We start from the raw sequence: 24,673 nt of genomic DNA on the forward strand, positions 1-24,673 counted from the left end.
CACGGCAGCCAGAGGAAATGGCAAGAGAATAAATTCGACGGTTTTTGCCGGGCGCGAGGCAGCGGTCAGGACGCAGAAAGCAGAGAAACCCCTCGCTCAACGGAGGGAAAAATGAAGCGCTGGCGAAGGTCCAGCCTGCCCAAGCAGCGATGTGGGCGAAGCCTGAAGATGAGGGTCCCGAGGATGGAGGGAGGTGATGTGTTTGAGAGTGACAAGGGAGAGCGAAGCAGCGGGGATCGTGGGCACGTTCGGTTTGGGAATATTTTGCAGTTGAAAAAGCAGGAGCAATTAATAACCGGGAACACACAGCCGGCTGCCACAGCACCAGCCTCTGAAAAACATCCTAAGGGGGGGAAAAAATATCTCCCGACGACTTGAAGAGGGCGGTGTAAGCAAGGAAACCATCGAAGATGCTGGTTTTTATTTGGGCAGATGGATTATTTCAGGCTGGCTTGAACAGGCAGACGTTTGAGACTGAAATAAGAGGCAGATCCGCATGAGCAGAGCTGCCGGAAAAGAAACTGCATCGAGGATTCACTTGATCGGGGACGTATCCATCAAAGCGGGGGGGAAACCCCGAAGACGACTCTACCACCCACCTTAGAGGAGTGACCGAGAAAGACGCTCCCAGATCTGAACACGAGAGCGGCTGCATTCGCAAGAAGCCCCCCTAAACGCCCCTCCTCTCTTGCCTCAGCCTAAACAAAAAGATTTAAGAAATCAATCTTTAAAAAAGCCCCCCGAGAAATGAGCGTTATCAAGTCATAAAGCGATTCGGTAGGGGTTTTTTTTGAAACGAGTTACTTTGAGGTTATCCGCCCGTCCCGGACAGTGCCTGGAAGGCGAGCTGCTGAAGTGGAAAATGGATTTTGATCTATTTTGAGTTGGCGACGTTTAACCAAGGATGTTAAACCCAACTATTTCTACCGTGCAGACAGCCGGACGCAAGTTGCAGCAAGGTTTGGAGCGCTGGAACCATCCACAGCAACTTTAATGTCAGGAAAATAGAAATACTTAAATCCTGCTTTTAGGAGACACGTGAGGTTTAGGATGCCCAAGCAGCGAAACGAAGCCGGTGCGGTCTCGTTGGACCGCAGCACGTGCAAGGAGAAGCTGGGGCAGGCGCGAGCGCGGATTATCGACTGAATTTAATCCTGAACCCTGTTCCTGCTCCGATAACCAGACCGTACCACTGCTGCTCCACTCTTCACGCTAACCAGCTAACGAGGCGTGCACGTGTACTCCAAAATCAGCGCGACTCAGTGGGTAAGAAGCAAAATGGGCTTATAAAAATTCCGCAGAAAAAGCGTCGCGCCCGAGAAAGCACTAAAAATGAAGCGATTTGCTAGACGGCATTTATTCGTGCTTCAGAGTGAGATGATCCGCTTCCCGGGGGTTATCGGGAAGTGATCGGCAAGTACGAACCAAACAGGATCTACACCGTCCTCCGGTTTCGGGCTGAACGTCTCCCTCCTGTGAATCCCCTGTTCTTCACAGTCGTCCCCTGCAGTACTCACCCCGCAGCGGCGCAGCCTAAAGTCGACTTCGCAACCCTTCGCAGCCTGCAAAAGCCGCGTTTTAAAGCAAAAATAAAGCCGTGGGTTTCTTCTGCGGGCGTGCAGAAGGAGGGAAGGGCTGGAATTCGGTTTGTGAAGGCAAATCCAAGCCCCGAAATCCAAGCCAGGGGTGGTATTGCAGGAAAAGCGTAGAGCTACGAAACCTAAAACTGAAATTCATGGTTAAATTGCATCATTACGGATCCCACCCCAGGATGTATTAGCTAGAAATAGCCTGGAAAAGGCAGCTAGGGTGGAAAATCCAGCAGCTGAAAAGAATAACTAACGGATTTGTGGTGGCCAGCACTCCCTTTAATTCTGACCCTGCTGAGCCAGGAGACGGGGATCAACACGTGCAGCGACCATCCCACGCCTCAAGCACACAAAAGGGAAGGGAGAGAGGTGACGGTAACAGCTAACGGTGCATCAAACGCTTCCCAACCTCCAAATTCGTAGTTTAAGACTTAATGAAGGACGTTTTAGCCTGGTTTAGTCGATGCCTCCGGTGAACGCTGCCGGGAAAACGCAGCGGCTTCCTCCTGACGTGGACGTTCAGCTGATGTTGTTAAAATTACACCCAAAGCCTTCCCGGCGTCCAGCCCAGCACGTGCTGCTCCCTGCGGGAATCATTTTCCAACAAATGGACCTTGCCACTTAAAGTTTCATCTGAAAATGCCCAAGAAGCGGTTTGCTTCCAGCTCCCGTGTTATTAAGCGTTATTTTTGGGAGAGGACTGAAGAATAGTATTTGCTCCTCAAGACCGGCTTGGCATCGGTTTAAAATGATGTTTAAATCCCAGCTCGAAGAGTTTCTCCCTCCTCCTCTCCTCCGTACAGCTCCCACCATCCTCGATTTCAGGAGCCGCATCTCGAAGCCGCAGCCTGGGCCAGAAAACCCACGGGAGGGGAAATTCCCACCCCAAATTCACACAGGGGGGATGAAATGAGTTTTCCCCGTACCTACAGCTCAACGGCGGCACGAGGATAACGTGTCGCATCCACGAGCATCCCGGGAAGAGCGGCTTCGCCTCCCGCCTCCTCCTGCGCGCTACAAGCGACCTGCCATGAAGCTGCTCAAAAATCCCGGGGAACAAACCAGCGAGAGGTCAGCGCATCCTCCTTTTCTTAGGGAGCGGGCCGGGAAACCTCCCGGAGGGAGAGACAAAGCGAAGGGGCTGTCCGTCCGTCCATCCCGGGCAGACAGCAACAAAGACCTGTGCACGCACTATGAGGAAGCCTCATAAAACATTCCCGGAGACGCATTAGGGCTGACGCGTGCCTGTTTTCCCCTCGAGTCCCTATTATGCTTTAAAGATATGCTAATTATCCCCATTAACGCGCGGAAACGGGGACCAAATTCCTCCAGGATCACCCAGAATTAAGAACTAACCGTTTCCCACACGGGCGACGACGGTGGTTTAACGAAGGTGAAGTTGGAAAGACCCAAACCAGGAAAGGTTTTTGAGATCAGTGTATTCACACACGAGGAGCGGGGATTAATTAGTCGGAAAATAAGGCAGTGTCAGTGTGTCTGTACTGGAAAACGCTTGATTTTTAGCGGGCTAAAGGGAAAACAGAGCCCTCGAACGGCTGCGAAGTAAAAGCCCTGCAGACGGAGAAGGGAAATTGAGGTAAATTCAGACCGTTTCATCTCGGTGTTTTCCAAGTCCAGGCTCAGTTTTGCTGTAGGACGCACAAAGCGTCAGTCGGCAGAAATTACCCGCACGCGGCCGCGTGCAAGAACCGCACCATCCAAATAAATCGTTTATTAGTTAAGAGGCTGAACGGGAAACTCGTTTCCAGCCATCGTCGTTAATATCATTTAGGAACGGACTGGAAAAACCGAACAAGGAGGGTGCAGAGTTTGACCTCATTCCGCGATGCTCACGCGGAGACCGTCATCGAGCCCGAGGAGAACTTCTCATCGGCGCTTTGCTCCCTCTCCCCCGTTGACTGCAATTATTTTGGGGGGAAAATAAAGCCGCGGGGTGTTGTAGCGCAGACGGATTCATTTTCTGCGAGACGCTGGACCGAGCTGGGGACTTTCACACAACACGCAGTGGGATACTAAGGAAAAAAAAAAATAAAATCCACCTTTTGCATCAAAGCTGCTGTTGGAGCGAATTTACGCCGTATTAATTGAACGTTTCAGGGTTTAGCCACCGGGATTATACAGCAGCTAAGTTTTTCTTAAAAAAAAAAAGGTTTCTACAGCGCTGTGGATTTTCAAGCGGTCCAGACCTCGTCCGTATCCATCTTACACGCCATCGAGTTAAATCAGATTGGATGATCCGAGACATCTAGTCCCCGAATTCCTGGACAGGAGGGTGAAGAAGATCCTTTTCTCCTGCCGGGTACCCACAACGCCAGACCTCCGTCTTCAGAGACACTTACGGTGACGTTAAAAGGTGCCGGGTGCTGCAGTGGATTAATCGAATCCACAGGATAGCGGCTCCATCCAAACTCGATCACAGACCAGACTCAGGGTGAGAAGTATTTTACCCCAAATTAGACATCTACGTCTAGCGGGGTTGGGGTTTTTTTTTAACGCAATTCATCTGAAAAAGAGATGCCCCAACCGGCGCAAACGTCGGTGTATGAAAGAAGAGAGAGAAATCCCACCTCGGTATCTCCCTTTACGTATTAAGGTGTGGAAATAGGTGCTGTTGTTTAAATACCGATTAATAAATACATAAACTTTACTCCTCCCTTAAACTCTGCCTTTTTTTTCCCCCCTCCCTCCACTTTGCTCTCCTGGCCAAGCCGCTCCAGCTCTCCTTCCCCTCGCAGCTTCAGAGCTATTTCTTCTTGAAACAGTTTAACGGAACACCACAAGAATTCCGAGTGTGCTGGGTTTGGCCGGGGTAGGGTTAATTTCCTTCCCAGCAGCTGGCACGGGGCTACGGTTTGGATTTGCACTGGAAAGAGCGTTGATAACACAGGGGTGTTTTCGTCACTGCTGAGCAGGGCTGACACTAAGTCAAGGCCTTTTCTGCTCCTCACCCCACCCCACCCGCGAGCAGGCTGGGGGGGCGCAAGGAGTTGGGAGGGGACACGGCCGGGACAGCTGACCCCAGCTGACCCAAGGGATATCCCACACCGTATGACATCGTGCTCAGCGTATAAGGCTGGGGGAGAAGGAGGAAGAGGGGGGGACGTTCAGAGCAATGGCGTTTGTCTTCCCAAGGCACCGTGAGGCGTGATGGAGCCCTGCTGTCCTGGAGATGGCTGAACACCTGCCCGCCCATGGGAAGGAGCGAAGGAATTCCTTGGTTTGCTTTGCCTGCGCATGCGGCTTTTTCTTTCCCCGTTAAACTGCCTTTATCCCAACCCACGAGTTTTCTCACTTTTACCCCCCCCGATTCTCTCCCCCGTCCCACCGGGGGGGAGCGAGCGAGCGGCTGTGCCGGGCTTAGCTGCCGGCTGGGGTCAAACCATGACACCAAGATAGGATACAGAATATTTAAAAACTGAAGTATCTCTACGTATCACAAGAGATCCGAAGGTTGAGTTGTCAGGCGCCTACCACGAACCCTTCCACGAGTCGTACAGGACGCAGCGGCCCTGCAGACCTTGACGCTATCACCGTTTAGCAGCAATTTCTGCAAGAAAGGGGACGTTTCACCCCATGAAATCCAAGGTCAAAGCTCGAGCTCGTCTGTAGCGTGACCACATTTTCACCAGGCTCTTACAGAAACTCTCGGCCCACTCGAGTGACGGCTCGGCTTCGTACTTTATATTATTTCTTTATCCCTACCTGACCTGCTGGTGCAGTTTTCAGTGCAGGAATTACTTTGCCCCTGCTGTAAGTTAATTTATTTGCATCCCGAGGAAGAGAATTTGCAACCCTTACCCCACAGCGTCGCTTCCCACCTCTCAGCAATGTGCATTTCCATTTCCACTTTATTTTTTAACCCTTCCCCGCAGAAACGGGACCCTGAAATCCCTCACTTCGCAGCTTGCGGTGGATGTTTGGTAGCTGTTGTGACCCTGTGTGGTTCGATCGCACCTCGGCTCTAACGAAAAACCCACTCGTCATTAATTCGTGTTCCCTGCTCCCTTTTAATGACGCAATCTATGTCAGTGGGGAAGCGCAGAGGGGATTTACTTTTCCATCTGACCGATTTCGGCAGCTGGGGAGCGCGGGCATTCGCGCCAGCGGCCAGACGGCATCGTCTGGATCCGGTCCAACCCTCGCGCCGCCAGCGGCCGTTATCAGCATCCCCAGTCCTCGCTCCCGCGCCGAGGGGGGACGCTGACCTCCGCGGCTACCTGCGCCTCTATCCGTGCGGATGGCGTTATCCCAGCGCTTCCTGGCTCCTTTTTGCGCCCGGGGAGAGCTTCGGAGTCAGATGTTGAATTCTGCGATCGCTTCGGTCCATTCCGCGCCCTAAATACAGCAGGTTTCCACGCCAGGAGAGTTTTATTTATTCCTCTGCCCTAAACCATGGGGCTTCCCGCTGGTTTTCGGGATGCCTATGCAGCTGGGACAGCAAGGAAAACATCTTCATTTAAGGTTATTTCGTTGTCCCCACTATTTTTTGTGGGGAGCGGCTATTTCTAGGCTCATTTTTCCATGGCTCAAAGGAAAAAAAAAAAAAAAAGATAACATTGAAGTGGAATCTGAGCAGTTTTACACCTGATGCAAGAGCTTAAATAGCCACAGACCCTCGCGTTTTTGCACTACAACTCCCACCTGCTTAACAGCGAACAACCCCCTGCCACAAAACCCACCTACGCCGTAAAGATTTTGCCGTATTTCGAAGAGCAGAGAGTAATCAACTTTTACCGATTACCATCTTACAATATTATTACAGAACTATCGATTACAAAGTTAGGCTGGACATACTAAGCAGCAGGAGACATCCAGAGGTGGGTTTACGCGGTGTCAGGGTTTTGTACGTCATTTTACCGCGGGTGTTCAAGGACGGCGGGTGTGTGAGCCGGCACATAAATTATCTGAAACGTAAAGTAGCTCGCGTGTGGTTCAGCCGCCCAGTTTTATGGCAGTTTTTGAGCCACAGAAAATTCTCAGTGAATATTTTATCGGCTTTTTTTTAATCAGCTTTCTCCCCCGGCTCAACAGTTATGTATTTTAGTTTACAACTCAAACAGATCCTCTGTGCACCCACGTGCAGTTTCCAAGACAACTCTGGGCAAGATCCATTTCTGCTGAAAAAATGAATGATCCCAGAACCCAACACACATTTGTGAAGAACTGTTCACTATCAAATTTTAAGCTAGACTTCAGGGATGAAGAGCCACTGCCTTAACCCTAAACTGTCCCCATCCCGTGGGATCAACGGAGACATCCCCAGCACCACCGACTGACAGGTCCTCTGTCCAAGATCTAGAGGGGAATTTAAGGTCCCACCACCACTCTATGACACCGTCCAAGTCCACTGCCTGCCCAGCCTCCTGTGACCTTGACACCGTGTCCTCACCTGCGAGGGCCACGGTGGAGTGACATCCACCCTGCAGGCCGTGGCAAAGAGCATGGCAGAGCAGACGCCCACCCTGCAGGCTCATGGAGGTCCACGGTGGAGCAGGCTGTCCACCCTGCAAGCCCATGGAGGTCCACGGTGGAGCAGACATCTACCCTGCAAGCCCATAGAGGTCCACGGTGGAGCACAGACATCCCCCTGCAAGCCCATAGAGGTCCACGGTGGAGCAGGCTGTCCACCCTGCAAGCCCATGGAGGTCCACGGTGGAGCAGGCTGTCCACCCCACAAGCCCATAGAGGTCGAGCAGGCTGTCCACCCTGCACCCCCCAAGCCCATAGAGGTCCACGGTGGAGCAGGCTGTCCACCCTGCAAGCCCATGGAGGTCCACGGTGGAGCAGACGCCCACCCTGCAAGCCCATGGAGGACCCCAGGCCAGAGCACGTGGGTGTGCCAGACGCAGGCTGTGACCCCATGGAGAAAAGCCGATGCTGGAGCAGGTCTTCTGGCAGGACTTGTGAGCCCGTGGGGGACCCACGCTGGAGCAGTCTGTTCCTGAAGGACTGCACCCTGTGCAAAGGACATATGGGAAGGACCCACGCTGGAGCAGTTTGTGAGGAACTGCAGCCTGCCCGTGGAAGGGACCCACGCTGGAGAAGTCTGTGGAGGACTGTCTCCCGTGGGAGGGACCCCACACTGGAGCAGGGGAGGAGGTAGAGAAATTGGGAGTGAAGTTGAGCCTGGGAAGAAGGAAGGGGTGGGGGGAAGGGGTTTTAAGAGTTGGGTTTATTTCTCATGACCCTTCTCTGACCTTTGATTGGCAAGAAATTAAATTCATTTCCTCAAGTGGAGTCTGTTTTGCCTGTGACGGTAATTACTGAATCATCTCCCCGTCCTTAGCTCGAGCCTTTTGTCTTATTTTTTTTCTCCCCCCCCGTCCAGCTGAGGAGGGGGAGTGAGGGAGCGGCTGGGTGGGCACCTGGTGTCCAGCCAAAGTCAACCCACCACAACCCTGAAGCATCCCCCATCCAGCGGGATCAACGGGGACGTCCCCAGCACCACCGAGTGACGGGTCCTCTATCCACCAGCCCAAGATCTAGACGTGCGAACTTAAGGTCCCACCACCACTCCACGACACCGTCCAAGCTTGGCACCGTGTCCTCACCTGCCAGCACATCCCAAACCGCCACTGGCTCGCGTTACGGCAGACGGACCGGGCCAAAGGATATGGATTTGCACGCCGGCACATCTCACTGCAACTGCCCCGTGAGTAAAGTCCAAACTAGGTGGCTGCCAGTTATCTTCGTAGTTAAGACAAGTCCGAGCCTTCCCCCAGAGATCTATTTCAAGACAGCGGCACCCAACGTCATTATCCCCAAACTCAATTCCATCAATCCTCAGAGCACCCGGCACACCAAGATGGACAGACAAGACGGCAGGACCCGGCGTTAGTGACTACGCAACTCAGAAAAGTTGCTGAAGAGAAGTTTATCTGTTCTAAGTCAGAAAAATGACTTTTTTTTTTACCCATTCTACTATCATTTTTCAACTACAGTGCCAGATTTAAGCATCCTATAGGTACGACCCGAGCGTGAGGCTATTTCCACCCTTGCAGAAAGGCTCACCATTTGAGAACAAAAAAGATTTGATGCCCACTCACTACTCCAGCCTAAAACTTGCAAGAGCTGCTCTTTTCCTGGAAAGATGAGGGTCCCCCCCCAACCCCCCCATTTTTGCTTCTTGCTGTCCACTAACAGAAAAATCCTCCGCGGTCAAGGCATTCTTAGAGCGGCTGGATATTTAAAATACGGCCTTTTCCACCCGAGACTTCAGAAAGCCGATCGCTCATCGTGTCTGGGCTATGTCTGTAACCACGCACGCCCTGGAGATCGTTATTATTATTGGAGATAATAAATCTCCAACCTTGCCAAAATATTCAGGCGGCACAAAGCCAACCAAGTACTTTCAAAAGCTGAAGCCATGAAAAAACAGTAGTTGTGTATTTGGGGTGATTTTCCCCATTTATTACCAAGCCTTTTAGGGCAAACTACCAGAAACAAAACACACTTAGAAGAGCGAGTTCTGAGTAAAGGCACCAAAACCCATCCCATTTGTGTCCTATTTTCCTGAGCTGGGTGGAATACAAACCCCCAAGAGAGGGCAGCTCTGCATGGCGCTGTCTGACGGGCATCTGAGATGGAAGCAGGCTCCCAAAACCACCCAACTGAGCAGAAAAGTGGCCAAATTCGGACTCGGTGCAGCTGTGGGAGACCACTGGGACTCGCTCAAAGTGTTGGCCGAGGGGTACGGGAGATGCAGCTACACGTGTATGTGAAGGGGAGCAAAAAACCCTGTGTCTGATATTCTTAAACACCAGAGAAATACACCAAGACACAGAAAACTCTGAATTATTTCACGTGTGTGAAGCTTCTCCCTGACCTCGCGCTCTCACCTCAGCTCTCCGCTGTTTCCGCCTCCTGTTTTCCCTGCTGGAATCAGCTCCCTTGGCAAAGCAGGTTTAAAATTCTTCATCTAAGGAAGTATCAGGACAATCAAGCCTGATCCAGCCTTAAACGAAGCTCCTGCTCCGTTCTGAATCCCCACAACGGGATGAAGGCTCGTATAACCCAGCCTCTACTCACTCGCACCGGCAAACGCCTATCGGTAAATCTGGCAAATCCAGGGACACGTTCGCTGCAGCTTGTACGGGATTTGCTCAATCCAAAGCACCCGAGAAGGCGACGAGTGCAGCTCATCCCCGGCTGTAATTAATTCCTGCAGTTCTGCTTTACATCACCTTCTCTCCGGTGACGCCCCCAAAAGAGACATAGCTGCCCCAAAATGCTGGAAATAAGCCGCACCCCGTAAAACACGCACTTATGGGCACAGTAGTAAAATTCAGGGTAATTACCTGAAATCAGAGTTGACCCTTCGAGGTGTTCGGTTCTTCTTCACCAGCTGAACCCTCTGACCTTCATTTTCGAAGCTACTATTGAAAGAAAGATCTGTAAGGAAAAGAAACGCGTGTTAATTCAGAATGGCAGCCAAAAAACATCGCTAACTTTCATCCTTCTCCTTTTTGTTCTCCAGATTTCTATTTTTATTTCTAGGAAACGATATGTATGAGTCAGAAAACCAAGAACCCTTGATGATGAAAAGCATCGCAACGCAGATGTGGATGGGTGGAGAGATCCAAGGCAACAGTCCAGACCACCATCCAAAGCGTGCACGCTTCAGAATTTAAATGTACTGAGAAAACCGATTTAATTCGAGCTAACCAACCCAATACACCTCTTTGAGAGCTCCAGTAAGCACGGGGCCATTCCCTTGCGTTAAGCTTTCCCCAAACAAGAAAAAATAACCTGCAGAGTACTCAAAAGGGTCTTTCCAGCCCAGAAAGTCCTTTAAGCCGGGTCCAAGACCTGGGTTTCGCCCAACGCCTGGGACTGCTGCCCAGCTTTAAGCATCTCAAAGCCTGGCTTAGCAGCTTACAAGAAGTCTCGAACCCATCCGCAGCCCCAAAGCAAGAACCGTGACGCTCACGCTCCGTCTTTTCACAGAAATTACCTAAAAAACCCCACCAAACACGAGATTGAAGCTCCTACCGCAAAGGCGATCTCTAGCAAGATGACCGTAACCACAACCAACGCCTTTTTAACATCGCTTGTGAAATACCCACCACCGCCTCCAGACCCAGCTCGCCGGATATTAGAGCCAATAAACACATTAAACTATTTAAAAGAAAAAAAAATCTTTAATTTCACCTTCAGGGGCAGGACAGACCATAAAGGATATGGGAAATGCGACACTTTCCCCCCCCAACAAAAGGAATTCAGCGGGTACTAACGCGTACAAAACCCAAGAGGCCAAAAGAAGGACCGGCTTAACAGCTCCGACTAACTTTAAGCTTAGCCCTAGCAAGCGGGCGTGGAAAATTGAGCTAAAGCAAAGCGAGACTCACCTGCCCCCGGGGCGAGAAAGGCAGGACAGACCATAGAGGATATGGGAAATGCGACACTTTCCCCCCCCAACAAAAGGAATTCAGCGGGTACTAACGCGTACAAAACCCAAGAGGCCAAAAGAAGGACCGGCTTAACAGCTCCGACTAACTTTAAGCTTAGCCCTAGCAAGCGGGCGTGGAAAATTGAGCTAAAGCAAAGCGAGACTCACCTGCCCCCGGGGCGAGAAATACCGAAGGTTGAAAGTGAGGTCCGGAGGTCTCCTGCTCACAGCAGGACTGACCTCAGAAGTTCAAACAGGTTGCTCAGGTCTTTGTCACGCCACAGCAATTACCGCCAGGTTTTAATTGACATTTTAAGTGCTGGTTTTTCTGAGGTTCAGTTGATCTTACGAGTGCCATACTCGCTCTTTACTCGCGGGCTGCTGCCGGTTCGGCTTCCTAACAAAGCCCACCCCGGCGGAAGGTGGACACCCAAAGCAGCTCGAAGGATAAAACACGGACCAAACCCTGCACCCAGCCTGAACGAGCTCGTTAAATACTCATACCACCATTTCTTCTCGGAGAAGACCTAGCACCTCCCTGCAGGCAGGCAAATCCACCGAAAGCTCGAAACACCCAGCGGCACCGCGTCTTTCTGCCTACCTACGCTTTCTGATACACCTCGTGGTCCGTTCTGGCCACTTCTGGTCCTTTTTAGTGATTACGAACCTAAAAACCCCCCAATTCTGTCAGCATTGCTGTTTCACAAGTATCTCCATTAACAGACCTGCTCCGTGAACACCACAAATTACAGTTCTATCACTAATCGCATTTATCTGATAACATAAAAGAGATTAAATCTCAAATACGGGTTGTTTTTTTCTAGCAAATACTATTTTTTAATTTTTTTTTTCCCCCAGCTAGTGACAGCCACAGCCTCAAACAGATGCAGAAGGGACTTGTTTTCTTCTCCGGTTCCCAAAGTTCAAACTCAGAAGCTTGGAAGAAGAGGCCGTTCGCCTAAAAAACATTTATTTTATTTTTTCCTAAGAACATCATTTATGTTCTGCGTGTTCAGTGGCTTTTAAATTTCCTTTGGCGAGGCGGAAAACAAAGAATAACTCCGAAGAACGACTCTTCCTTCGGCAGCAGAATTCACCCGTTTCCTACAAAACCAGCCCCACAGCAAAAGTATTGAAATAAATAAATCGGCACTTTCAGTCTTCGAAAAATCTTCACGATTTGACCGCTGTGGCACCCGTAATTTAAGTTTTCAGACTTCTTCAATGAAGTTCTTTCTCCAGCATCCTCTGTACGGTTCCAGCAGCTAAGACCTCCGAGCACAGCACTCGCCCACAGGAGGAAGACGCCCAATCTCCTAGTAAGGTTTGCAGCTACAAAAATAAACTAGAAATCGGTGATTTAAATGGTTTACGTTGCCAATTTTTGCTGGTTTTCCCCCCCCATCAGGATAAAGCTGAACGCGCAGGTACCATTTACAGGCTGGCAATCACGTTAACTCGGGGGGGAAAAATGTTCCAACCCCGATTAATGCGTGAATTTTAGTCAAGACTTGAAGAGTACGGGGTGTAAGGGACGTCACAAAAAACCCCAGAAACAGTGAAAATAAGGATTTTTCCCTAAAGAAAGGCTAAGCCCAAGAAAACAAACACTGCAACGCTAGCAAACGATTCATGCGGCATCTGAAAATAGACTCACGTTAACTCAAAAAGGTTGGCACTTGTAATTTCGGTGTTGTTAAATTACAGAGTTTTCCTACAAACTCACTTTTTCCATCAGATCCTGACTTCTGAGTACTGAATTACTGAAATCCAAGGTATTGTGCAAAAACCCTGGCTCTTCAGAAAGAGGCATTTGGGTATTAAAAAAAAAAAAGCCCAAAACTCGGCATTTTTGTGTTGGCTGAAGCAGAGGAAAAGCCATTCTGCAGCACCCCAGGATCTCAGCTGACCGTCTCTCTCCCAGCTAAACCGACGGCACGGCACAGACCCCTCATTTCTGCAAGAGCGAAGACTAACGACGCGTGCCAAACGAGTTACGGCCATTCCTGATGCTCTTAGACACCGGAAGAATCCGATTGTATTTAATCACCTCCCCGATCAACCAACACACACAAGATTTTATACTCAAAGCATGCACATAACGTGATTAACCTCAATCTTTGGAGTGTCACGGCTTTACTAAACAAAATTATTTTACTGATGTTTTAAGCGTTCTTAGGTTTTCCACTAAAATTCAACGCTCAGCCCCTCCCTGAAGACTCCCCCAGATTTTCCAGCAGCGCGCTTGCTAACGAGGAACCTGCTAATATCGGCCCTAGAAATCATTTAAGTGCTTCTCCTCACCTGGAAGCTCCTATTTCAAGCCGATTTCATTCCTGTAAATCCATCGAGGTCCCATCTATGTCCTCCCAGACGTTTTCCCTCGTTAGGGGGAGGCGAGACGGCACTCGCCCAGCACAAGAGAGGAGCTTCAAACTCTCGCAGGGAAGCAAACCAACCTTTGCAGATACTCCAAGGTCACGAACAGGGTCGCAAAAAGGCAGATTTGGGTATCGCCAAGGCTCGCCGCTCCCTCTGCTTTGGATCTGCAGAGCAGGCGAGGTCTTGGGTCTCTCCCACCGATGTCTCCACCTCCGACGTCCATTCTGGGACAGCTCTCCAAGCTCCACGGCCCCCCAAGACCCTCTTGTACCTCTCAGGTTTGGGTCCACCGCAGAAGATTCCCCATTTCAAGGTTTCTACGCTCCTTCTTCACTTCTGGAGCGTCCTGAACTTCTCGCCGTGTCACCGGAAAGGCTTTAAGAGAAGCAGGAGACGCTCAAAAAGACGCTGTCTTCCCAGCTAGGGCATCATGTCCAGCCTGGAGACCGCTCTTTACCTCTCGAGTCTCTTCTCCATTTAAGTGGCCGAACGATCGTCAGCTGAGAGGAGGTCACCACCAAGAGATATCCCCAGGCTTCACCGTCTCGCCTCCGTGGGACGGATCAGCCCCGGCTCGATGCACAAGGCCACCCGACTCCGCGCCCGCAAAAGAAAAAAAAAAAAAAAAAAATCAACGCCGAGAGCAGACATCTTGCCAAAAAACACTTCTTTTGTCTGGGGAATCTTGTCTCCACGAAGGCTGTTGGAGCAAACGAAGGCTGCGCTCTGCGGGGTTTGTCTAGCTCCGGGACAAAAAGACAATTCAGTTGAAAACAGTCACACGGCTCAATATTTTCCACATGCTGCAGTTGGATTTTGCTCACCCCAAGCCAGCGCTAACACACAAGCGATGCTCTACCACCAAGATCCCCTGCTAGGAGTTCAAAGTGCGTATAAATTAGCATTAAAACCTCAGTTTCCCAGCAAATCGGGTGGGGAAAACCCACCCAAAACAAGCCCAAAAGGGAGAACAGTCAGCACATGCGTCCACGAAAACGCGCATCTCAATTTGTGATAATCGTCACAAAATAAATTCCAAGCTCGTGTTGGGTCCAAGCAGAGAACACCGCTCCAGGAAGCCCCACGTCAGTCCGGCGGTCACCGATTTCTTCTGGCGAACGCCCTCTGATTCTCTAAGAGCCACGACAGCCCGTGCAGCTCTGCCGTAACGCAGCGGAAAGCTGGATGGCAGTTCCATATACACATACGTACCTCTTCTATACCTTTTCTCAGCTTGCAGCCACACGCTTTATCTTCCGAGACTCAGGGTTGGCATCGGGATATCTCAGCCCTCCAGATCCAAATTAATTCATCCACCTAACGAGCCTCGCTCTGGAGGCTCAGACATTTCCAAACCAGATTTTTTCTATTAATTAACACTTCCCAACTTCTCACATATAGCCTTTTTTTTCCCCCCCTCCCCCTTAACAGTTGTGGTTTATATTCCAAGCACAATTTCTTTTGACTTTAGTGCTCCTTTAATAACGCCCCGAGCTTGAGACTCGAATGAGAAGCGGCGACTGAGCAACCCTTGATCCAAGAGCCCTTCCCAACACCGCAAACAAAGGAAAGGAAAATATTGAATTCGATCCAGGAATTGAATTTGAAAGCTTCAGTACAAGACGGTTTGTTCATGGAGTCGCTGCTGAATTGGGTCCTGGGTACCGACTGAATGAGAAGAGTTGACTTCAGGGAAAATAAAACCCAATTTTGCTCAATATACCACTTTTTGCTCCTTTTTTTTTTAACTCCGCGACCAGGCTGTTCCGTACCAAAAAGAGCCACAGCACCGATAAAGATAGGAGCGTGCTCAGGGCACTGGGAGTCCCGCACGCGTGTGTATTTTAAGGGCGCTTACGCCAGCGGCGCCCAACCTCGGCGATGAGCTTCAACCCAGAACTCGGGCACGGCGGCTTTCAAAGCCACCTGAAAGCAACTCGACTCCTCGTGCTTTCCCAAAAAAACCGGTATTTTATCCTGCGTACAGTCACGCTGCACCTCGGAGACGTGTTCTGGACTCACAGTACGAGGCTCAGAGTCTGAAACGACCCAACTGCAACGCCAACTCTTTTCTTTCAAGGATTAAGAAGTTAAAACAAAGCCGTGAAAGGAAAACCAGATGCAAATACTCAACAGTGTTGTGTCAAAAAAGCAGAGAGGTGGTTTTATATTCAAATTCCTGACTGGTCAAGAGACTCACAGTCTAACCGATCCCAGAAATTAGCCATTTCCCTTCTCTTAATTGCAGAGACAGCCTTGAAAGACCTGAAAAATCACAAGTTTAGAAAGTATTTGCAGCTGCTAGTTTTGTTATTAGAACAAGTCTGATCGGGAGCCGTTAGAAGAGCGGGACTTCCTCCCCCCTTCCTCCCTCGGCACGCTCACCCATGACCAGAAGTTACCTCTAGCGCAAGGCTGCAGCCAGAAAAACCAACTTTTACTCCGTTCGTTGATCATTTGGTACCGATGGTTCTCGACAGAGTTGAATGTATGAAGCCACCGCGTTTTATAAGCCACGTAAAAATTAATTCAAGAGTTTATAGCCAGAGCAATCGACACCAACCTCAGTTATCCAGGAGGGAAGACATTTCATGCAGGAAGAGGCTGTGGTGCCGGTAGCGTGACTAATGCCCGGACAAGTCGGGCGACGTAACATGGAGAGCACGTTTCTACTCCCACTTACAATTAAAATGAGAGCGAGAGACTCGGTGGAGAAGAAAACCCGGTGATCCACTTCAGGGTCAGCGTGCCCCAAGCACGAGCGCGCTGTTAGAGGAGAGCTGGGGCTGCAAGGCAGCTCCGAGCAAATTAAACAGGGATTTTTAGAAAGTCTCAGGCTAACGAGCAACTCAAGCTCACTCGTAAATCACTCCGTCGCCGACAATAAAAGAAACTTTCTCTGGCGAGGCGGGGAAGGACACGTCCTCCTGGGTATGCTCACAGTTGCAGGAAGATTACCCGGCACTGAGATGTCCCTGCTAATCCTTACCACGGAGTAAATTACTCGTTTCAGCCTACATTAGCTTGTAGGTGAGGTCAGCCAACTCGGGCGCCGTGTGGCAAAAGCCCCGAGTTCACGTTAACTGTGCTGAAGAACATCAGAAACCTCCCCCAAGACCTCAAGCTCAGGTCCTGCAGGTCTTGGTTCAACCACAGCAACCGCTCCACGGAGCAGCCTGATCTTCCAGCCGCCCGAATGAACACCGGGAATATTCCAGGGTGGAATATCGAGGTAGTTTTGGGTTCATAAAGCAATTTCTGAACGGCACGGATCAAGTCAACGGGCTTCTGAAGACCCACCCAGCGGGTGAGAAAGGCAATCTCATCCCGGTGATGAGAGAGAAGGAGAGAGGAGAAGCAGAAGTGGCCATACGGGAGCAGATCCAACACCTGCCATCCCATCTCCAGTAAAAAAGAAAGAGCGAGCCTTCGCAAATCCATCCTCCACACTTCCAAACCACGCCCGGGAACGCTTATTATTCAAAATAATTAAAGACCCTGGGTCTTTACGAGGGACTTACTTTAAGTTGTCGCCTGTTCATCTTCTCTCGACCATTAAAAAGGTGTTACCAAGGCACCTCGGGTCGTTTCTGGAGCTTTTCGGGGTTGGTTTTGTGGGGGTTTTTTTGCAGTCAGCAATATCATTCACCCCTTCTCCTACAATATTTTCAAGTGCACTGAAAAAACACGGGTGCAGACACAGGTGGATCTTCCTCCACTACAAGCTACTGCGCGTTCCTACCTCGAGTCTCTTAATGAACTGTTAATCCACGGAGGGGTTATCAACCTGAGTTTTAAGACCAAACGGTCAAACCTAAGCTCTTGAAGGATGCCTCAGCATATTTTAACCAATAAACAGGCTTAAAGTGAACATCTAAAAGACAATTTCCTTCTAAAAAAGTCAGGTTGACCATAAGAATTGCGATCCTATATCCAAATGCCGAGTCTAAAATAATCTCACCTTTCGGCTAGGCTTTTTTAGAAGCACATTTTGGGCTCCAAACCTTCCAACATCAGCCTTGCAATGACGACTACGCTTTGCCCCATAGCTCTAGCTGAATTCACGTTCCTTTTCAGCCCACGTCTGTAGATACCGAGAGACCACAACTGCTCAGCATCGCGTTTTTCAGGCGCTATCAATAGTCTGCAAGAACACGGGGCTCCCAAATAGCCGCCTTTCCCAGAGAAACCTAACTGGGAGCTGAGGTAAGAAAGGACAAGCCAAGGTCAGACCAAAAATAGCCGATAAAAAAAGAGAAGGCAAAACAAAAAATGTTTTCACAATGCGAAAAATGCAGTGCCCTTAACTGGTTAAATCTGTCCTGAAACATAGAAAAAAAAAAGCCCTATTAAAACCAGCAGGGTAGTTAAACCAGTTAAAAGCAAAGCTGCTAGGCTCAGAAGAGGAGGACGTCAGATCACATCTAAGACCTAGAAGTCATTCTGGGTCCCGTTAAGAGTAACATCTGTTAAGCAAAGACCTATTTTACTAACCCTTACGCAGTTGCGCGGCTCTAAAAAAAAAGAAAAAAAAGAAGATATCCCCCCAAACTCGCTCCGAACACCCTGCCTGGTGACGATACATCCCTCTGGGCCGCTCGTACCTTCAAAGGGGCGTCAGGGGACACCAAAGTGCTCCAAAAATTCCCCTTTTACTCCTCGGGCTCTGCAAACAGTTGGAATTTTCCCCTCGGACCAGAAGAGCAATCGGCAGCTCTGCAAACAAACACCCGTCAACAGGCACAAGGTCAGTCTCATCTGTAAATACGTCGTCTCCGACTCAACGGCAGGAATAAGCGGCAATCTTGTTTTTCTTGTAACCTGATACGGTTTTTACAGGGAATTCTTCAGTCCAGGACAGCGTCCAGCCCCAGATGCAGGCAAGAAGAAGCAGCAAAAGGCTCTTCGCCACCTTTATTCTACAAACCGACCCTGCTCCGCTGTCTTTGTGCTCAGAGGTGTCTCAGTTTACCAGTTCAGATGTTCAGTTTTGCCAGCAACAGGATAACAAATCTTATTTTCCCCCTTTTCACCCTTTATCCTCCTTTTCCCCACCCCGTACCAGTGACTCCACGGGCAGAGGCGGCGTTCGGAAGCAGAAAGCACCACTTCACCAGCAGAAAATAAAAAGAAGAGATGACACTTCGGCCTGCAGAACAGCACCACACCTTTCCCCTTCGCTCTTCCCCCCAGGGGAAATTGGATCGTGCCCAAATTAACTCTAATTACACCCCAGTTCAGTAGGAAAGGATCACGCCGGGGGTTTGGGAGCAGCATAAAGTTGGGAATTGTCTCCTTAAATATATCCAAAATAACGGCGATGTTTAGTTTTGAGCGAGCAGCGAAGCTCCAACCCTATTTTTAGCGCTCATCCCTTTTACCCACCACCGAATTCTTCCTCGGCTCCCTAAACCAGAGCAAGACGTCGAGTATCGAGCGCACCCGGGCTCTCGACGCTCGGGTTTTACAGGCGAGGCCGGTCCGTACGCTGACATGCTGGAAACCTACCTACAAATGCAAAAAAAAAAAACAACAACCCCCCAAAACCCCAAACCCAACCGCAAACATCTCGGGTAACCTTTGGACCAGTGATTTGCACACTAATCCCCGTCCTCCCCCCGTCGGCATTAAACTCTGAACTCCGAGAACCGACTCTGCCTGCGCTCGGCAGTGTAGCAGCCACAGCTTTGCTGCTTGTACCATAAAGCCAAAACACATCTGGCACCGCACAGAGGGTTTGAGATCTCGCTGCTGCTGTTATTCCAGTAGACAGATACGAGCGTTTTAACACCCAAATCTTGCAAACGGGGAAATATCGACCGGACAGGAATTAAAAACACTTTATAAAAGCAAATATAATACAACCTGAGGTGATAATTTACACTGATGGTGATTTTTGTGCTGGCAAAGAACCTGCCTCTGGCAGCGAAACCTTTACCTTCAGCACCAGCTTTGGTGGAATGAGTATTCCCTGCGCTAAGCTGAAGAAAATCATCACCAACAGCTCTCTCTGCGGCTTTTCCCCGTCCCTTAGGAGGGGATGAGATACAGGGGAGAGCCCTGAGCATCAGGACTCAAAGGATTAGGTCAAGTGATTTAGAGGCAAGTGATTTAAATTGATTTCTTCCGATTTTCTTTCTTTAAGTGGAAAGTTAGCACCCACTCGGCAGCGGGCAGAGTCCAGAGGAGTAGGGGAAAACCTTGCTTGAGACGCCGAGCTCCCTCCAAAACGGCGGCTGGGCTCTCTGAATTGGATCTATTAGTTTCACCTTCCAAAAAAAGCTACTTGGAGACAATTTGAGCACGAATCTCGATCCCTACTACGCCGCAGTCCATATACACACGCGTAATTCATGAGGAGCCGCCCAAGTTCCTGCTTTTGAGGCAGAAACCTGGTTTAAGTTTAACACGAGCAGCACGTTAGGGTTCAGAGGAGCCTTCGGGCGCCCGTCACAGATCCCCGTTACGGCGCCGTCTCCAAATCATGAGGAACTGGTCGTTCCACCTCTCGGGTGCAGCCGAGTTGGACGGAAGCAAAGCTGATTTTCCGTCAGAGGAAGAGAGATGCGAGCTCACCGTTTGATTTTAAACGTGGCCATTTTCAACCCTAAAAAAACTCCGCAAAAGGAACTTTAAAATAAAACCTAAAATCTTGATTCTTCCAGAAATCAAGGTTTTACGTACAAATTATAATGCTTTTAAGGATTTTTGCCAGTAGGAAGGGGAGGCAAGAGAGCTTTTATAAGGAGACTAATTTAATTTGTAGCCTTGCTGCAAGGCTGATGTCTCAGCCAGCTCGCTGGCGAGCCAGGGCTGCAACGCTGGGATGTTTTCGAAGCGGAATTGCTGCGTATTTCATCATCAGCCTCCAAGGTTCGGCTCCGCAGGACCCAGACTCACCCTGCCTCCCCAGCTGCCTTTCCCCGGAGCCGTCGGATAACCGGATAAACTAGCCTGGCAAAGGATTTCCAAAGCAGGGATGCTGTTAGCGAAGGAGAGATTTCCCAACCCATCTGCAGCTACTCTGGCACCTAGCTCATTAAAAAGGAACCACGACAAGTGATTTAGTGTTTTGTCTGTTTTCTGTAATGACAATCAAGACCTGCCAGCCAAACCCCAACAAAGCTCCTATAAATCATGCTCCTTCCAAATTATCCTCTTCCAAGACAGGAGTTCATACATAAAAGACGAAGAATGACTGTTTTCAGGTAGTTTAGGGAAAAACAGGAGGCGCGCTGAGCTCAGGAAAGCTGGACCTACAGACAAACAGTCTCACAGCAGTTATTTAGTACTGGTTTTTAGAAAGCCCGCAGCCCAACACGATTTTTTTTTGTCGAGTCCCTTCTATTTGATCGGTCACCACTCATTAATTACAAGACAACCCCACGGGTCTGATTTCCAATCGCTCCGGTCTTATGCAAGGTAAGGGGTGTAGGCGCGGCGTAAGAGGGACTTTGCACCGCGGAGCTTTAAGCTGGGCTTAAAGTTTCGAGAGCAAATCAGTTGAGTAGAGCCGGCCCGTCTCGCAGCCGCTCTCAATTCCCAGGGTTTCAGCCACTGCCACTCAGCTGAGAAAAACTTCCCGCCCCCAGGATATTATTTTTTAAGGGTTATTCCTCTCACTTTAATGCCTCTTCAGCTCGTCAAATTAGCATAAAAAGGCCAACTGGGTGATTAAGAACTGTCTCATGACTTTCCAAGGAGGAAGGTGCTTCAGGAACGTGGCTTTGTTCGTCCTGCTCAGTGTTTTAGCAGTGTTAAAATTTTTTACAGTGTTCTCTGTAAAAATGTAGCAGGAGGGGAAAAAAAAAAATAAAAAGGAGCTATGCAACCCAAAACGTGAAGAGTAAAAATTTGAGCACACCCACCCAGCCTGGCTGAGTTTTTGGTCCCCGAGAGTAAAAATTTGAGCACACCTACCCAGCCTGGCTGAGTTTTTGGTCCCCGCGTTTGATTTAAACAATGTAAACCCTAAATTCTTCACTCTAGTTTTGCAGATTGAAAGTACAGCTCAAGAGAGGACGGGCACAGCACAAATATTCCGCAAAAAAGGCATTTTGCGTTGAGGGTAGTCCCAGGAAAACGGCCTCCGTGCCGAGTCCTTCCCGCAGGACGAGCGACCGCGGGGTTAAGCCAAGGCTGACTCCAAAAACTTTGTGCTTGAGCCAAGCACAAAGGAGGCGAGACCACAGCGTCACGTCCCTACAACCCACCAGGAGACCGCGGAAGAAGAGCTGTGCCCGTCGGATCACCTCCTTGCTGTGTCCGTAGCGGCCAGAAACAGGGAGGAAGACCTTACAGCAACAGAAATTGTGGAGAGAGGAAGAAATAACGAACACACACTTATTTTGAGAAGCTTTGGGGCCACTAAAGCTGATTTTTCTGGCATGGCGGAGCCCACGGCTGCTCTGGAAGAACAAGCAGCAACGCAGCCAGGTATCAAGAGAGCTTTGGGGGTGTAGCTGAGGAAAAGGAAGGAGAAGCATTCAAAAGTCGACCTGCAGCCATCAACTGAGGACCTTTACCACAAACCAAGACTCCTACCACGCACAGACGGGTTTCCCTGCGCTTCTACGCAGCGGACGCGTCCTGAGCGTCTCTCCTTTTTTTACAAAGGCAAATTTTCATGAACCCAAAACGAGGTGAAAACAACTTTCTCCTCACTTGTCTTGGGGGGGGAAGACGCAGTTATTCATCCGGCTGCCCCGCTCCTCTCCCAGCCCAAAATAACCCCTCAGCGCAGGATTAAAACAAATAAAAATAAGAATACCTTTCCCTGCGCGGCTGCACAAGTGGTTTTGAGCAAGAGGGAAAACAGCCCGTTACCGCCGAGAAAGCCCAGAGCAAGAGGAGACGCTTTAGACCGGGAAACACCCTTCGCTATCCGAGTTCCTACGCCCCAGCTCCGTCCAGGGGAGGAACGATGCGAGTTACCGAGCGATAACGTTTGTCGACACGAATAGCGACACGTGGATTTGCTGCGGAGCAGGCAGAAACCCGGCCTGGGGTAAGATCGCCTGTATTTCACTAAAATTAAGTATTTTTACGGTTCAACTGATCCTACCTGAAGTTGAGATCTACCCAAAGATGAACCGAGTTGCGCTCGCGACTCCAGCAAACACAGAAGGATAAAAAGCGCCGCTTGCTCTGCGCCGCTTCCGCTTCTTTTCAACCCGAAACTTCCCCAGGAGAGCGCAGCTCAGCGGCGCGGGGCCCCGCATACCTGCAAACTCCTTCCCTACGGAGCTCCGGCTCTGGTCAAGTCTTGGGGTGGGAATATAGCCGAGCGCCAACACCTGCGGGCCGAGCGCCTCTACAAACAACAGGTTTTATTAAAAAAAAAAAAATAAATCAAACTGCGCATTCCTGAGCCAAACGTTGGATCCTTTTGCTCACGTTGTAGGAAACAAGCTGCAAAAGCACCTCAAATATTCAATTTTTTCCCCTAGCATCCTGCCTTCCCACTTCTCCACTCTCGTTACCGTTAATTTTTACCGCGAGGATTCGCCTCCGAGAACCAGCTGCTACTGATGGGGGGGGGGAACCCCAACAGCAGAGCGAACCGCAAACGTTTCGGCAGTCCGCGAGATTACAGCTCGTTAAATAGTTCATTTATTGCCCTTCATCTCCTATAATTCATTTATTATAAACTTCAGGATTATTCTTTAAATAATCTGTAACCCTGCTGGCTGATCACTCCAAGCGCGCCGCAAATCTCCGGGATACATCAACTCGGAAAAGCTCAAATAAGTTTTAAACATTGTTTTAATTAGCAGGTATGACATAATTTAAGTTTCCAAGCTTGTTTTGCTTTCATATCTCGGTTATTAAAGCCAACGTGCTGGCAGACAATAATTAAATTAAGCCGACACGATACTGTAAAAGACTATTTAATTCCTGAAGTACCCAGGTTTGTTTAAACATATAATTACTTAATTACGCGTTTATTCATTTAACATTATTCAGATTTTTTTAAGCGCGCTGCTCATCCCGTAAGTAAGGCAAAAACCTGACCTATAAATCTCAAGTTTTAATTTAATTCGGCATCCGTTCCAATAAAACACAAACTGCTTCGTTAGCGCTGCTCCGCGCCCGTCTGACCCCCTCGCAGCTCGCTAAGCCTACTAATCCGTCAGCGCTAACGAGGACCCACGCGACTGAAGCACAACTTTACGCTTTGTAAGTCAAATCAACCAATTTTTTTTTTTTTAAGCCGGGTGAACGCGGGTTTTGCTCCAATAACTCCTCCAGAAGTCGCGCGACAAGTCCGCATCGGTCCGCTCGGAAGAAAATCCGACGTATTTCAATTAGCCTTCTGCGAGTCACTAATTCTGCCAGATTTCTGGCTATTTTTATAACCCCCCAAGACGTGCCACATGCCAGCCACCTCTAGACCTGGGAGGAAACCCACCCCAAATTCTAGTTTTCAGTGCTTTGCTGAAATCTCAGGTTTTAGCTGATTTACCACAGGGAAACCCGGCAAGGATCTCGCACCGCACCCAGATCGTCAATTAAAATATTACGGAAAAAAGCAAAATAATTTGCAATTGGGGAACACAGACCTGTCCCAGGAAATTCTTATTTCACTCAGCGGCTGCCCGGCGTGCACCACGTTTGCTTCGCAGGCTCCAAGACCCCCGTTGCTTTCCACGGGACACCAGGTTTTGGGGTATTTTGTCCTAAAAACGTGAATTTTTTCACCTTGCAGGTTTGATACCGTCATTACAGGAACGCTCCTGAGCTGCGTTAGAAGCTTGCAAAGCCTAATTAGGCTTGAAATATGTTATACCGACGACTTAGCTGAACAAAAATCTACATTTGGTCTAAGCCCTGACTAACGAAGGACACAAAACCCGCACGGCCTCAGCTCCCTCCCTTTCCTAAATCGGGAATATTTCTTCAGAAGGCAACAAACCAACATTAAATCCCTCAAATTTCAAACCGATCCACGATTTCCCATTTCCGGGCTATCGCTTACGGAGTTTCTGGTGTCAGGACGTTTGCCCGAGTCCTCGCCGCTACCAAACAGTCCCTGTTTTCGGTTGGTTTTATTCCCCCGCCCCGTCCCCCCCCAAGGCTGTTTTACGTTTCTCTGGATCCGCGCCATCTCCCTCCTTCAGGCTTTGCCGTCGCCTCGAAGCGAGAGTCAGGGCAGGATCATCCCAAGCCTTTTGGAAAAGTTATAATTAGTAACTCTCCTCCCGCTGGCAGTTGACGAGCGGTGACATGGACGCGAGCGGTTAACAAAGGGACAAAATCAGCCCCCCCCCCCCCCCCACATACTAGGAACGAA

At 49.6% G+C, this 24,673-nt stretch overlaps 2 protein-coding genes across 3 annotated transcripts in view; both read right to left on the bottom strand.

Annotated features, from left to right (window-relative positions):
- The window catches only part of LOC103894317 (bromodomain-containing protein 4), a 39,952-nt gene extending 29,933 nt beyond the window's left edge, over positions 1–10,019 (bottom strand). For both annotated transcript variants that reach the window (XM_009273670.2, XM_009273669.2), the window contains exon 1: positions 9,908–10,019. The gene's annotated coding sequence lies outside the window, so the exon portion shown is untranslated. The remainder of the gene's footprint in view (positions 1–9,907) is intronic.
- An 8,722-nt stretch (positions 10,020–18,741) lies between these two features.
- The window catches only part of AKAP8 (A-kinase anchoring protein 8), a 31,475-nt gene continuing 25,543 nt past the window's right edge, over positions 18,742–24,673 (bottom strand). Inside the window, exons 17-18 of the mRNA XM_019470589.1 lie at positions 19,319–19,409; positions 18,742–18,888 (exon numbers count right to left, since the gene is read on the bottom strand). Coding sequence (XP_019326134.1) covers positions 18,742–18,888; positions 19,319–19,409 — 238 coding nt within the window. The remainder of the gene's footprint in view (positions 18,889–19,318; positions 19,410–24,673) is intronic.

Source organism: Aptenodytes forsteri, unplaced genomic scaffold (assembly GCF_000699145.1).
Source record: "Aptenodytes forsteri isolate BGI_AS27 unplaced genomic scaffold, ASM69914v1 Scaffold687, whole genome shotgun sequence".
In the NCBI taxonomy this organism is placed as follows: domain Eukaryota; kingdom Metazoa; phylum Chordata; class Aves; order Sphenisciformes; family Spheniscidae; genus Aptenodytes; species Aptenodytes forsteri.